General features: G+C 44.3%; 1 protein-coding gene across 1 annotated transcript in view; it reads left to right on the top strand.

Moving 5' to 3' along the window:
• osmr (oncostatin M receptor) overlaps positions 1-12,665 on the top strand; it is a 42,547-nt gene extending 29,882 nt beyond the window's left edge. The window contains exons 7-17 of the mRNA XM_045225965.1: positions 2,972-3,150; positions 3,543-3,690; positions 3,781-3,863; positions 4,028-4,241; positions 9,060-9,245; positions 9,427-9,528; positions 9,668-9,835; positions 9,932-10,084; positions 11,226-11,307; positions 11,446-11,530; positions 11,768-12,665. Coding sequence (XP_045081900.1) covers positions 2,972-3,150; positions 3,543-3,690; positions 3,781-3,863; positions 4,028-4,241; positions 9,060-9,245; positions 9,427-9,528; positions 9,668-9,835; positions 9,932-10,084; positions 11,226-11,307; positions 11,446-11,530; positions 11,768-12,334 — 1,967 coding nt within the window. The 3' untranslated portion in view covers positions 12,335-12,665. The remainder of the gene's footprint in view (positions 1-2,971; positions 3,151-3,542; positions 3,691-3,780; positions 3,864-4,027; positions 4,242-9,059; positions 9,246-9,426; positions 9,529-9,667; positions 9,836-9,931; positions 10,085-11,225; positions 11,308-11,445; positions 11,531-11,767) is intronic.
• The last annotated feature ends 1,776 nt before the right edge of the window (positions 12,666-14,441 follow it).

Here is a 14,441-nt window from a genome sequence, read left to right as displayed (position 1 = left end):
GAAAAAAAAGAGCAGAAGTAAAATAAAATAACAGTAGGGAGGCTATATATACAGGGGGGTACCGTTGCAGAGTCAATGTGCGGGGGCACCGGCTAGTTGAGGTAATATGTACATGTGGGTAGAGTTAAAGTGACTATGCATAAATAATTAACAGAGTAGCAGCAGCGTAAAAAGGATGGGGTGGGGGGGCAGTGCAAATAGTCCGGGTAGCCATGATTAGCTGTTCAGGAGTGTGCCCCCAGGCTTGGAGGGAAGCAAAAGTCATTCCACTATCTAAGAATAGTAAAGCCCCCTTTACTGGCTCAAATAGATTTTGTATGTTTGCCCACTGACAAAGAAATGATCAGTCTATGATTTTAATGGTCTGTTTTAATGAACAGTGAGAGACAGAATAACAACAACAAAATCCAGAAAAACGCATGTCAAAAATGTTATAAATTGATTTGCATTATAATGAGGGAAATAAGTATTTGACCCCCTCTCAATCAGAAAGATTTCTGGCTCCCAGTTGTCTTTTATACAGGTAACGAGCTGAGATTAGGAGCACCTAATCTCAGTTTGTTACCTGTATAAAAGACACCTGTCCACAGAAGCAATCAATCAATCAGATTCCAAACTCACCACCATGGCCAAGACCAAAGAGCTCTCCAAGGATGTCAGGGACATGATTGTAGACCTACACAAGGCTGGAATGGGCTACAAGACCATCGCCAAGCAGCTTGGTGAGAAGGTGACAACAGTTGGTGTGATTATTCGCAAATGCAAGAAACACAAAAAACTGTTAATCTCCCTCGGCCTGGGGCTCCATGCAAGATCTCACCTCGTGGAGTTGCAATGATCATGAGAACGGTGAGGAATCAGCCCAGAACTACACGGGAGGATCTTGTCAATGATCTCAAGGCAGCTGGGACCATAGTCACCAAGAAAACAATTGGTAACACACTACGCCGTGAAGGACTGAAATCATGCAGCACCCGCAAGGTCCCCCTGCTCAAGAAAGCACATATACAGGCCCGTCTGAAGTTTGCCAATGAACATCTGAATGATTCAGAGGAGAACTGGGTGAAAGTGTTGTGGTCAGATGAGACCAAAATCGAGTTCTTTGGCATCAACTCAACTCGCCGTGTTTGGAGGAGGAGGAATGCTGCCTATGACCCCAAGAACACCATCCCCGCCATCAAACATGGAGGTGGAAACATTATGCTTTGGGGGTGTTTTTCTGCTAAGGGGACAGGACAACTTCACCGCATCAAAGGGACGATGGACGGGGCCATGTACCATCAAATCTTGGGTGAGAACCTCCTTCCCTCAGCCAGGGCATTGAAAATGGGTCGTGGATGGGTATTCCAGCATGACAATGACCCAAAACACATGGCCAAGGCAACAAAGGAGTGGCTCAAGAAGAAGCACATTAAGGTCCTGGAGTGGCCTAGCCATTCTCCAGACCTTAATCCCATAGAAAATCTGTGGAGGGAGCTGAAGGTTCGAGTTGCCAAACGTCAGCCTCGAAACCTTAATGACTTGGAGAAGATCTGCAAAGAGGAGTGGGACAAAATCCCTCCTGAGATGTGTGCAAACCTGGTGGCCAACTACAAGAAACGTCTGACCTCTGTGATTACCAACAAGGGTTTTGCCACCAAGTACTAAGTCATGTTTTGCAGAGGGGTCAAATACTTATTTCCCTCATTAAAATGCAAATCAATGTATAACATTTTTTACATGCGTTTTTCTGGATTTTTTTGTTGTTATTCTGTCTCTCACTGTTCAAATAAACCTACCATTAAAATTATAGACTGATCATGTCTTTCTCAGTGGACAAACGTACAAAATCAGCAGGGGATCAAATACTATTTTCCTTCACTGTAGTTTCAGAGTGGGTGGCAAGGAATAAGTTAGTCCTAAATATTTCAAAAACTAAAAGCATTGTATTTGGGACAAATCATTCACTAAACCCTAAACCTCAACTAAATCCTGTAATAAATAATGTGGAATTTGAGCAAATTGAGGTGACTAAACTGCTTGGAATATCCCTGGATTGTAAACTGTCATGGTCAAAACATATTGATACAACAGTAGCTAATATGGGGAGAAGTCTGTCCATAATAAAGTGCTGCTCTACCTTCTTAACAGCACTATCAACAAGGCAGGTCCTACAGGCCCTAGTTTTGTCGTACCTGGGCTACTGTTCAATCGTGTGGTCAGGTGCCACAAAAAAGGACAGGAAAATTGCAATTGGCTCAGAACAGGGCAGCACAGCTGGCCCTTGGATGTACACAGAAAGCTAACATTAATCATATGCATGTCAATCTCTCCTGGCTCAAAGTGGAGGAGAGATTGACTTCATCACTACTTGTATTTGTGAGAGGTATTGACATGTTGAATGCACCGAGCTGTCTCTTTGAACTACTGGCGCACAGCTCGGACACACATGCATACGCCACAAGACATGCCACCAGAGGTCTCTTCACGGTCCCCAAGTCCAGAACAGACTATGGGAGGCGCACAGTACTAGATAGAGCCATGACTACAAGGAACTCTATTCCACACCAAGTAACTGATGCAAGCAGTAAAATTAGATTTAAAAAACAGATAGAAAAAACACCTTACGGAACAGCGGGGACTGTGAAGCAACACAAACACAGGCACAGACACATGCATAAACACCCATGATAACATACGCACTATACACACACTTATACATGGATTTTGTACTGTAGATATGTGGTAGTGGTGGAGTAGGGGCCTGAGGGCACACAGTGTGTTGTGAAATCTGTGAATGTATTGTAATGTTTTTAAAATTGTATAAACTGCCTTAATTTTGTTGGACCCCAGGAAGAGTAGCTGTGGCCTTGGCATTAGCTAATGGGGATCCATAATAAATACAAATACCACCTTTAGTGTAACACATTTTTGATCAACAGTGGTATCTAGATCATAAGATGTATTGTATTTGCATGCTGTGTGTGTGCAGTGTTCCCAGTCCCAGAGGGAGTGAGAGTGAGTCCAGGGGTGACTGAAGCCAACGTGTCCTGGGTTGTGAGGGGGAACGTGTCTGGGGTGGAGCTCTTATGCCAGGTCACAGCAGACCCAGTAGAGCCTAGGAGACAGACACGCCAGGCTGAAGCAGCAGACCTACAGAGCACATCCATGGTGAGGAAAACTCAGTCATTGACAGGTGACAAAATTAAATTATCAATATAGCTCACACTAGCTCATCAGCTTTGACAGAATGGTCTCTTGTCCATTCTGACATGTTTTTAGTGGCTATACTTCAAATGTGTGATTTTTTGTCTAGACTGATAGAACTACACCCCACTTCCACTGATGGATCAGGGGTGTACTCACAAGGAACCAAACGGAAGCAAACGGGACAAAATGGGGAAGGACCTACCTGAATTTGTCCAATAGAAACTCTTTGTTGCGCACCGTTTTCGATTGCAAAATGTTTTGCTACAGTTTGCATTAATGAATACACATCAGGTGTTCCAATGGGGTCTGATGTAAACCCAGTGACATTCTGTCTTGTCTTGTGGCTGTGTTAGCATCAGTTGTGCAATGGTGGCTCGGATGACCGTTGTGATGTCAGCCTGGAGCAGCTCTCGCCCAACACCCGTTATGCCACCAGGGTTCGTTGTGCTGTGAATGTGAACCTAGAGGGAGAGTGGACACAACCCACGCTCTTCACTACCTGTGAGTCCTATCATAGTGGAGTGGTGAAGTTACTGCTTTTTGAAGGTTTATTGATGGGTTGTTGAACCCTCTTCCTGCTTCTTTGTGCAGACCCCCTGGTGAGGCTGGATGTGTGGAGGAGGGTCAGATTGCTGTCCCATGGCCAGCGCAACGTCACTCTGCTCTGGACCCCGGTGAGGCCTGACTGCTGGATGAGATGAAGGAGAGGAGACGAGGAGAGAAAGCCAGTTCAGATTATTGGTTTATTGAGTGTTGAACCTGGTCTTACATTGTGTGATCAAATCTCAGCAGGCATTTGTTTTGTCCAGCACATGAACAACTCTCTCTTTCTCCTCAGCAATTCAGTGGCTCGGCGTCTAGTGTAAAAATCCAGGGCTACAAGGTACGCTGGAGGCAGGAGGGACACCAGTGGCTCCTGTGGAGGGATAGAGAGCAGACACAGACATATATCTCCATTGGCCCAGGGCAGTGTGACATGATCATCCAGGCTGTTATTCAGCCTGGCTCCTCCCCCCTAGCCCACATCACCATACCTCCGGTGGAGAGAATAGGTCAGTTATCAACACCTGTGGCAATAGAGGGCTTGCAGTTGCGTCACAAATCACCTAGCAACCACACCAGGCGCCATGTTAGATGACCAGAGTCAATCTAGTGGAAGTCCTGCAATCGTCCACATGGCTGGTTGCGTTTTGCTAGCAGCGGAAACTTCAGGAAGATTGCCCTTTATTTCATCTTTCTAAGGACCCAGAAAACAGATGCAGTGGGAGAACCTATTCAAGTAAGTAAATACACTGCTCAAAAAAATAAAGGGAACAGTAAAATAACGCATCCTAGATCTGAATGAATGAAATAATCTTAGTAAATACTTTTTTCTTTACATAGTTGAATGTGCTGACAACAAAATCACACAAAAATTATCAATGGAAATCAAATGTATCAACCCATGGAGGTCTGGATTTGGAGTCACCCTCAAAATTAAAGTGGAAAACCACACTACAGGCTGATCCAACTTTGATGTAATGTCCTTAAAACAAGTAAAAATTAGGCTCAGTAGTGTGTGTGGCCTCCACGTGCCTGTATGACCTGCCTACAACGCCTGGGCATGCTCCTGATGAGGTGGCGGATGGTCTCCTGAGGGATCTCCTCCCAGAACTGGACTAAAGCATCCGCCAACTCCTGGACAGTCTGTGGTGCAACGTGGCGTTGGTGGATGGAGCGAGACATGATGTCCCAGATGTGCTCAATTGGATTCAGGTCTGGGGAACGGGCGGGCCAGTCCATAGCATCAATGCCTTCCTCTTGCAGGAACTACTGACACACTCCAGCCACATGAGGTCTAGCATTGTCTTGCATTAGGAGGAACCCAGGGCCAACCGCACCAGCATATGGTCTCACAAGGGTTCTGAGGATCTCATCTCGGTACATAATGGCAGTCAGGCTACCTCTGGCGAGCACATGGAGGGCTGTGCGGCCCCCCAAAGAAATGCCACCCCACACCATGACTGACCCACCGCCAAACCGGTCATGCAGGAGGATGTTGCAGGCAGCAGAAAGTTCTCTACGGCGTCTCCAGACTCTGTCACGTCTGTCACATATGCTCAGTGTGAACCTGCTTTCATCTGTGAAGAGCACAGGGCGCCAGTGGCAAATTCCAAACGTCCTGCACGGTATTGGGCTGTAAGCACAACCCCCACCTGTGGACTTTGGGCCCTCATACCACCCTCATGGAGTCTGTTTCTGACCGTTTGAGCAGACACATGCACATTTGTGGCCTGCTGGAGGTCATTTTGCAGGGCTCTGGCAGTGCTCCTCCTGCTCCTCCTTGCACAAAGGCGGAGGTAGCAGTCCTGCTGCTGGGTTGTTGCCCTCCTACGGCCTCCTCCACGTCTCCTGATGTACTGGCCTGTCTCCTGGTAGCGCCTCCATGCTCTGGACACTACGCTGACAGACACAGCAAACCTTCTTGCCACAGCTCGCATTGATGTGCCATCCTGGATGAGCTGCACTACCTGAGCCACTTGTGTGGGTTGTAGACTCCGTCTCATGCTACCACTAGAGTGAAAGCACCGCCAGCATTCAAAAGTGACCAAAACATCAGCCAGGAAGCATAGGAACTGAGAAGTGGTCTGTGGTCACCACCTGCAAAACCAGTCCTTTATTGGGGGTGTCTTGCTAATTGCCTATAATTTCCACCTGTTGTCTATTCCATTTGCACAACAGCATGTGACATTTATTGTCAATCAGTGTTGCTTCCTAAGTGGACAGTTTATTTCACAGAAGTGTGATTGACTTGGAGTTACATTGTGTTGTTTAAGTGTTCCCTTTCTTTTTTTGAGCAGTGTATATATTTTTAATTATAAAAAAATATATATGTATTAAAGCTAGCTACAGGAACTTATTGTGCAGGCTAACTAAAATGAGCTGCTAGCTTTACATACGGTATAGCTAGCTAAGTGAATTAAACATCACCATCTAACAATGAGCTAACTTCATATTAGCCAATTAGCTATCTTTTGATGTATTTATCATTGTAATTTAAAAACTCAAACTCAAAATGCATTTGTAGCTAGGTAGCTAGCTAGCTAACAGCCATGGGATAGGGTGAAAGGATTAGCTAGCAGTTCCAGCTGTCAAAGAAGGGAGAGAGTAGGCTACTCTGGATAGGGGAGGTACCTTTGTGGGAGGACATTATGAAACAATTCTCCAGTTCAAGTCCCTAGTGATAAACATGGTCATAACCATGTCATAATATGTCATAACAGCTGACATAACTTGTCATAACCTGTCATAATATGGTCATAACACTGTCATGTGACATATATTGCGTTATTTTATGGCTGGTTATGACACCTACATGAGAATGTCAAAACCAACAAAAACTCCCACGGTAATAATTTTATGGCTGGTTATGACACCTACATAAGTGTCAAAAAAAATAACACTTTCAAGCTAAGGGAAACTTCTTGGCAGGGAAAAAAACTACATTTGAATAAATGTGGGTTTCGAAACTCTTACAGTATGTAGGTGTCATAACCAGCCATAAAATAACGCAATATATGTCACAACAGGTGTAAACATATGGGCCATGACAGTGTTATGACCATATTATGAAAGGTAATGACAAGTTATGTCAGCTGTTATGACATATTATGACATGGTTATGACCGTGTCATAACGTGTTATGACGCTGGGTGTCAAGTAAAGTGTTACCCTTCTTTTTGTTCACTTAAAATTATGCTTTAGTAATAATAGCCTACTTGTTACTAAGATGTCTAACCTTTACATATGAGTTAGAATACTTGTACACTTTGAAATTATATGAGTGTTGATTCTTTGAAGGGAAGTGTTTAAACTTGTTTTAATTGTTACCTTAAAACTATTAAAGATGAACTAGTGTCAATGTTGATTAATTACAGATCACAATCCTGCAGTAAAGAAGGGAAGGGAATCTCATGAATTTCTCTGTGTTTCTGTGTTGTATTCTCAAATGAACATGACCTACCTTTTTGTTCAGTTGTAACCTCTCCAATTAGTTTTATTTGATTGTCAATCTTTTTTCAGGATATCAGCCATGTGAACCCATTTTGCAGCTGATGATAATGGCGTGCAACGCCAATGCAGCCATAGGCCTACAGCAGTGGTTCCTAACTCTAGGCCTCGAGTACCCCCAACAGCACACATTTTGGTTGTAGCCCCGGACAAACATACTTGATTCAACTCATTGAGGGTCTGATGATTAGTTGACAAGTTGAATCAGGTGTGCTTGTCCAGGGCTACAATACAAATGTGTACTGCCGGGGGTACTCAAGGACCGTAGTTGGGAACCACTGGCCTACAATATGATGGCATTAGCCTTATGGGCATTTGCAATGCACCCCTTGACATTGCGCTTCTGAAACAGAATAGCTGAATTTATACATTGCTTATATATTGTTGAGATACATGTATATCTTCTCAATTTAAAAATGATACCAGTAGACAACGTATGAGGCTAATCATTATACTAGATGTTGTACATGCCTTGAGCTGACATGAAATTGTTTAGTGCAAATCCAACCCTTGTAATCTAGGTAGTGAAATGTCTGGAAGCAGGAGATGATGGGATCATTTGCTTAAAACATATACACAACTACTTCTATCAAGTTCAATGCCAGATTCTTTTTTCTCCCAAAAGGTCTGAGTGGCACTTGGAGGTACCACTGTGATAATGAAGATGGCTTGCCTAAGACTACCACAACAATTCAATTGTCTAAATGTGTATAAATTGAAAAAGAAAGAGAGAATAGTTAGGCTATAAAAAAATACATTTTATTCAATGGCGCAAGGCACCCATACAACAATATAGCCTATTGTTAAAGTACAGTATGTTTATAATTTTCATAAACAATAGTATTTTACATGTTGTTCCAAATTACATTTTATATATTCATATGGTCTAAGGGGTCACTTTTGTTATGACGACAAGGTGAAGGTGCTCTCTATTCAAATGGCACAACAGAATCATTCAGATTGACCAAAGCACAGCATATGACACCGTCTCCTTCCATATCTAGAAAAGCACGAAGTAGAAGTAGAAACTGATGCTGCTGCAGCATTGCTCATCTTCACAGTGGGAATCCAGTAGACATGGGTGTCTAGATAGAGGTCAGCTGGTGAACCTACAGTACATAAAGAAATGAAAAGCACACCAGCTGTTAGAATATCACTTCTTCAGGTCAACTATACCATCAGGGCTCTTGATTATTTGGTTGTGTTTAATTCATTCAGGTGTTTTATTGTCATATAAAGATTAAATATATTGTTTGGCCGGAACAACCAATAGTCAACACAGCAGGTTGTCCTATCCCATTGAGGCATTTGTTCTATGCTGTGACATTTCAGCTGTCAGGGTTCAGGTCTTGACAGGCAAAAAGGTTTCTTCGCTTTTCTGATAGTTCTTGAGTCTTATCTCCTCTGTGTACATTTTTTCTCTTCTGTTGTCTTTCCTGCCTTGTTAGAACCGTCAAATACTGCACAGAAAATGACCGCGGTGATGAATCAACTAATTCTAGGCGCTGTTACCATGCAGTTTGGGGTAGCCACTCAGCTGTTGTTGTCGGAGTAATTCATGCGATGGTCTTCCAACATGGCCGCCAGGAGGATTCGTACGTCAACTGCAAGCCCTCTATACCTGCCTGCTTTGTGCCAACACCAGTACCAAAACGTCCGTACCAACGTATTTTCCAATTCTTGTGCTGAAACCTGTTCTGATACCTGAGCCAACTTTTTGTCTTACTTCTGTTACAGTTGTACACAGGTTGCTCTTCTTTGGGCCTACAGCAGTTCTGTAAGTGAGACTGTCTCTAGCTCTCTTATTGTCTTTCGTCCAGAGTCTCCTCGGAGTGTTACGCGTGTGAGTGGCAGTGCCAGCGGAGGGTTCCACCTCATCTGGGAAGAGCAGGAAGCTGTCACTTGTGGGTACACTGTGGAGTGGTGCACAGTGGGAAGCGGAGTTCCCTGCATTCTGCAATGGAGGAGGGTGCCAGTGGGAAACACGTCAGTGTCCCTACCAGCAGGTATCACACAACAGGTTTTCACACACCACCATTTCCCTTGTTGGTAACATTTTACACAAAGTTGCTGTCTAGTAATGCTGTAATTACAGTAGTAACAAGGAAAAAGGAAACCGTCCAAATTCTGTTTCAATTTAAAGCCTACCCTGCACTACTTTTTAGTTACAATATGTCTATTTTGCAGGAGATTTTAAAGCGGGCCATAGGTACACCTTTGATATATATGGCTGCACTGACGAAGGAGACAAACTACTGGGGATCCGCACTGGCTACTCCCAAGAACTCAGTGAGTGGGTTACGCTGTGATTATGTGGTGTGATAAATAAGGTTGTGGAAGTTGTAGGGGGTGTCTCTCTCTCTCTCTCTCTCTCCCGTTTAACCCCTTCCCCTCTCTTTCTCTCTTCCTCCTTTCTCTCAACCTACAGAGCCTGTCCAGTATCCCAGGCTGGTTGAGCCTGTTAGAAGAACATCCTCTTCTGTGACACTGGAGTGGCGTTACCATGAGGACGACCACTCTCACCCAGGGTTCATCACTGGTTACTTGGTAACCGTGTACGAGGCCTGGTCCCAGAGGTCACCAGGTCATGTGCCAAGTGGGTATCATCAATGTCATGGGTAACAAGCAATTCAATTTAAGAGAAGTCATGAGAAGATTTGTTCCTCTGACACACTGTGTTTCCTGTTTCTAGGTCCTTTTACCAAGATGGTGGCGGACCCCCACAATAAGTCTGTAACCATAGCAGGACTGCAGGAGCACCAGAAGTACACCTTCCATCTGTGTGCACTCACTAATGCTGGACCAGGCCCGCAAACTACCATAACTGTCAGGACCCAGACAATCCGTGAGTCCAACTCTGGCTGGAGCACTCTAGGGGAAGGGACAGACTGGGTCATACTGAAATTACCTTATTAAAACCTCTTAAATGTTAAGTCCCCTATTTAGGGGACTTTGAGCGGTTCTGGACTGGTTCCGACCGACATTTCTGTGTACAGAACGCTCTGTTAAACGGCGCAGCATCAACTGTTGTGCACACCATGAAAGCTCTGGTTGTCCCGCTTCACATGCCGCTCTCAGCTCTCATCTGAGATGCAGTTTGTGAAATATGACACCTCATTTGCATAGGGAGTGAAACTTCCAATTTTCTGGCCTATCCAGACAAAGGATCGATTTCCTCTGGCTGTGAACTGCGCAGCTCAGCATACGATAGGCATATGAACAGGGAGACCCTAGCGATTGCAGCAAAGGCAGTCTCATCTCGCTGTGAGGTTCTCATATGGATTTAGAGTTCTCAACATGAAAAAAATACAAAATAATTTCATGGAATTGAAACAAGACCACTTTCTCTTGGTCACAGAGGGATGAACTCACTGTGCTTAAAGCTGAAGTCAGCAGGCATTTGAATGTCGTCTCTGCGTCACTCAGAGGATGCTGGGCAGAAAATGCTCTGTCATCAGTTATATTAAATGGTGCCAATCTTGTACTGTCACTAAGTATGATCATATTTATTTGACAGTTATAAGAAAGGTGAAATATTATAATAAGTCATTTATAATTTGATTGTTACTATATTTAGAATTTCAATCATTTCATGCCCTATTCCCCCAATTTCGTTGAATAGGAAAAAAAATCATACTGTGTACTTTGTGTCCTCAAAAGTGACTGCATGTCAGCAATGTATAAATATTTTTTACCAGAAAGGTGAGATTTTGATATTTCTGGCAGTACAGTAGTTACTAGGTATTGTTTATGGCTTTCTCATGATAAACAATAACTTTTGGGTATGTCTATTTAGGTGGGATTCTACTTTTTGACATTACATTTAACCTGTGAAATAAAGCCTCATTTCCCGTAGACACTCAATTATGTGGGGTGTTGCTCACTCTTTTTAAATCTGAAAGCACATTTGTATTTTGGATCATGACATTCTGAGCCCAGTAGTAATGAACTGGTGTTACAGTATGTGCTGCTGTGTCCTGTGACAGCCTCTATTCTCCTGGCTAAGATCTTAACTCCTCTCCTGCTGCTGTTGGGGCTCGCCATCCTCCTGTGTCTATTCTGGAAAATGTGAGACACTTTAAACACTATCCATTCAACATAATCATGCAGAATTCATTTTTCAAGATTAGCATTGGTCCTATGGCATCCTTAACAGTCAATGTGTAATGTGAACCCTGTCTAACCTCCTCTGTGGCTATCCTCCAGGCTGAGAAGTTGTATAGTGGAGGTGTTTGGGTACCCGGCTGGGATGAACATCAAACCCATTGAACTGGACCACCACCTATATGAGGTACAGTGCAGTTCTATACAGGCTTTCATATGTCTCATGTCTCGTGTGTCTGAAGTTGATGAGTACTGCCTCTTTGTCCGACGTGTTTTCTCTCATTTGGATTTACCTTAAACAGATGACAATAAACAGATGTACAGCATGTTATAGTCATAATTATTGTTTTGCAATCTGATAAAATGACTGTGCAACTTCTTGCCTGATTCCATTCATCCTCTATTCTGTCCATACCATCTACAGACCAGTGAGAGGCTGCGGTGTCTCAAGGTGGGGGACTGTGTCTGCAGTGACATCGAGATCCTGAGTGTCAGGCCAACCATGTCAGAGAGGACGCCTCTCATTCACCCCAAACTCCCCCACCTTTCTTTGTCTTCTTCCTCTTTCACCACCATTCCCTCCTCTTCATCCTGCCCTGTGCACCCTTCCTCCTCTTCATTCATGTCTTCCTCCTTGACCACCCTCTCACCTTCCTGCCCATCCCCTTCTACTCAACACCTGCACCAAAAAGGGTACTGTCCACAGTCACCCACAGAAGTCTGGGATAGCTCAGTATGGACAAGCCTCACAAATATAAGTTATGTTCCCTCTATGGGAGCGGCGCAGTCCATTGAGATGAAACCAATCAGAGTCACAGACAGCAGTGACATCTCCAGCTCACCAATCAAGCTCTCCAATCTCATCACCAGTGAGCCTTCTGAGGGGCCGCAGTTACAATCAGGGGCATTATTGGAGAATATTGATGGATACATCACCACTGACTCCTTAGTTAAGTCAATGACTGTATATATGAATGGACAAAGCCATTGATCACGTTACACCATTCATTCCTATTTGAAGACTTAATAGCGCACTGAAGCCAAATTAAGTCGGTCATGGAGACATAACATGCTTAGTTTGAACTACTCCAGGAAGTGACGTTGCAGGCTAGCTCAGTGCTGCACCCTCTCATTGAGTAACTTAAGTTGAAGGCCTGTTGGCTGCCGTTAGCAACTAAATGATCCTTATAAATCAAATCAAATTGTATTTGTCACATGCTTACTTACGAACCCTTTACCAACAATTCAGAGATAAAAAGTAAGAAAGAAAATGCAAAGAAAAAAGAAAAAAAAGGAAATAGTAACACAATAAAATAACAATAACGAGGATATGTACAAGGAGTACCGATACCGAGTCAATGTGCAGGGGTATGAGGTAGTTGAGGTAATTTAGATAATATGTACATGTAGGTAGGGATAAAAGTGACTAGGCAATAAGGATAGATAATAAACAGCATAGCAGCAGCGTTTGTGAAGAGTGTGAAGTGTGTCTAGGTGTGAGTGTGTGTTTGTGTGGCGTCAATAGGTATGTGTGTGAGTATTTTGTGTGTGTGAGCGCATGTAGTGTGTGTGTGTGTCTATGTGTGTCTTGGAGTGTCAGTGTATTATGTGTGAGTGAGTATAGAGCCAATGTAAGTGCTAAATAAAGGTGGGGGGGGTTAATGCAAATAGTCTGGGTAGCCATTTGATTAGCAGTCTTATGGCTTGGGGGTAAAAGCAGTTCAGGAGCCTTTTGGTCCCCGAGTTGGCGCTACGGTACCGCTTGCCATGCGGTAGCAGAGAAAGTCTATAACTTGGGTGGCTGGAGTCTTTGACAATTTTTTGGGCCTTCCTCTGACAGCGCCTGGTATAGATGTCCTGGATGGTACGGAGCTAAGCCCCAGTGATGTACTGGGCCGTACGCACTACCTTCTGTAGCGCCTTGCTGTCAGATGCCATGCAGTTGCCAAACCAAGCGATGATGCAGCCAGTCAAGATGCTCTCAATGGTGCAGCTGTAGAACATTTTGAGGATCTGAGGGCTCATGCCAAACATATTCAGCCTTCTGAAGAGGCGTTGTCGTGCCCTCTTCACGACTGTGTTGGTGTGTTTGGACCTTGATAGGTCCTCAGGGATGTGGACACTGAGGAACGTGAAGCTTTCGACCCGCTCCACTACATGTGAATGGGGGCGTGCTCTGCCCTCCGTTTCCTGTAGTCCACAATCAACTCCACAATCAAATGTTATACTGTAACCTCTTCTGAGTGCGATTTTAAAATAATAATAATAAGGACACACACCACATGACCAAAAGTATGTGGACACCTGCACGTTGAACATCTCATTCCAAAATCATGGGCAATAATATGGAGTTGGTCCCCCCTTTGCTGCTTTAATAGCCTCCACTCTTCTGGGAAGGCTTTCCACTAGATGTTGGGACATTGCTGCGGGGACTTGCTTCCATTCAGCCACAAGAGCATTAGTGAGGTTGAGCACTGATGTTGGGCGATTAGGCCTGGCTCACAGTCGGCGTTCCAATTCATCCCAAAAGTGTTCGATGGGGTTGCGGTCAGGGCTCTGTGCAGGCCATTCAGTCAAGTTCTTCCACACCGATCTCGACAAATAATTTCTGTATGGATCTCGCTTTGTGCACGGGGGCATTGTCATGCTGAAACAGGAAAGGGCCTTCCTCAAACTGTTGCCAGAAAGTTGGAAGCACAGAATCGTCTAGAATGTCATTGTATGCTGTAGCGTTAAGATTTCCCCTTCACTGGAACTAAGGGGCCTAGTCCGAACCATGAAAAACAGTTCCAGACCATTATTCCTCCTCCACCAAACTTTACAGTTGGCACTATGCATTGGGGCATGTTGCGTTCTCCTGGCATCCGCCAAACCCAGATTCGTCCGTTGGACACCAGATGTTCATCACTCCAGAGAATGCGTTTCCACTGCTCCAGAGTCCAATGGCGGCGAGCTTTACATTACTCCAGCCAACGCTTGGCATTGCGCATGGTGATCTTAGGCTTGTGTGTGGCTGCTCAGGCATGGAAACCTATTTCATGAAACTCCCAACGAACAGTTATTGTGCTGACGTTGCTTCCAGAGGCAGTTTGGAACTC

The sequence above is a fragment of the Coregonus clupeaformis genome, chromosome 16, assembly GCF_020615455.1.
Source record: "Coregonus clupeaformis isolate EN_2021a chromosome 16, ASM2061545v1, whole genome shotgun sequence".
In the NCBI taxonomy this organism is placed as follows: domain Eukaryota; kingdom Metazoa; phylum Chordata; class Actinopteri; order Salmoniformes; family Salmonidae; genus Coregonus; species Coregonus clupeaformis.
This window is presented reverse-complemented; position numbering and strand designations above follow the sequence as displayed.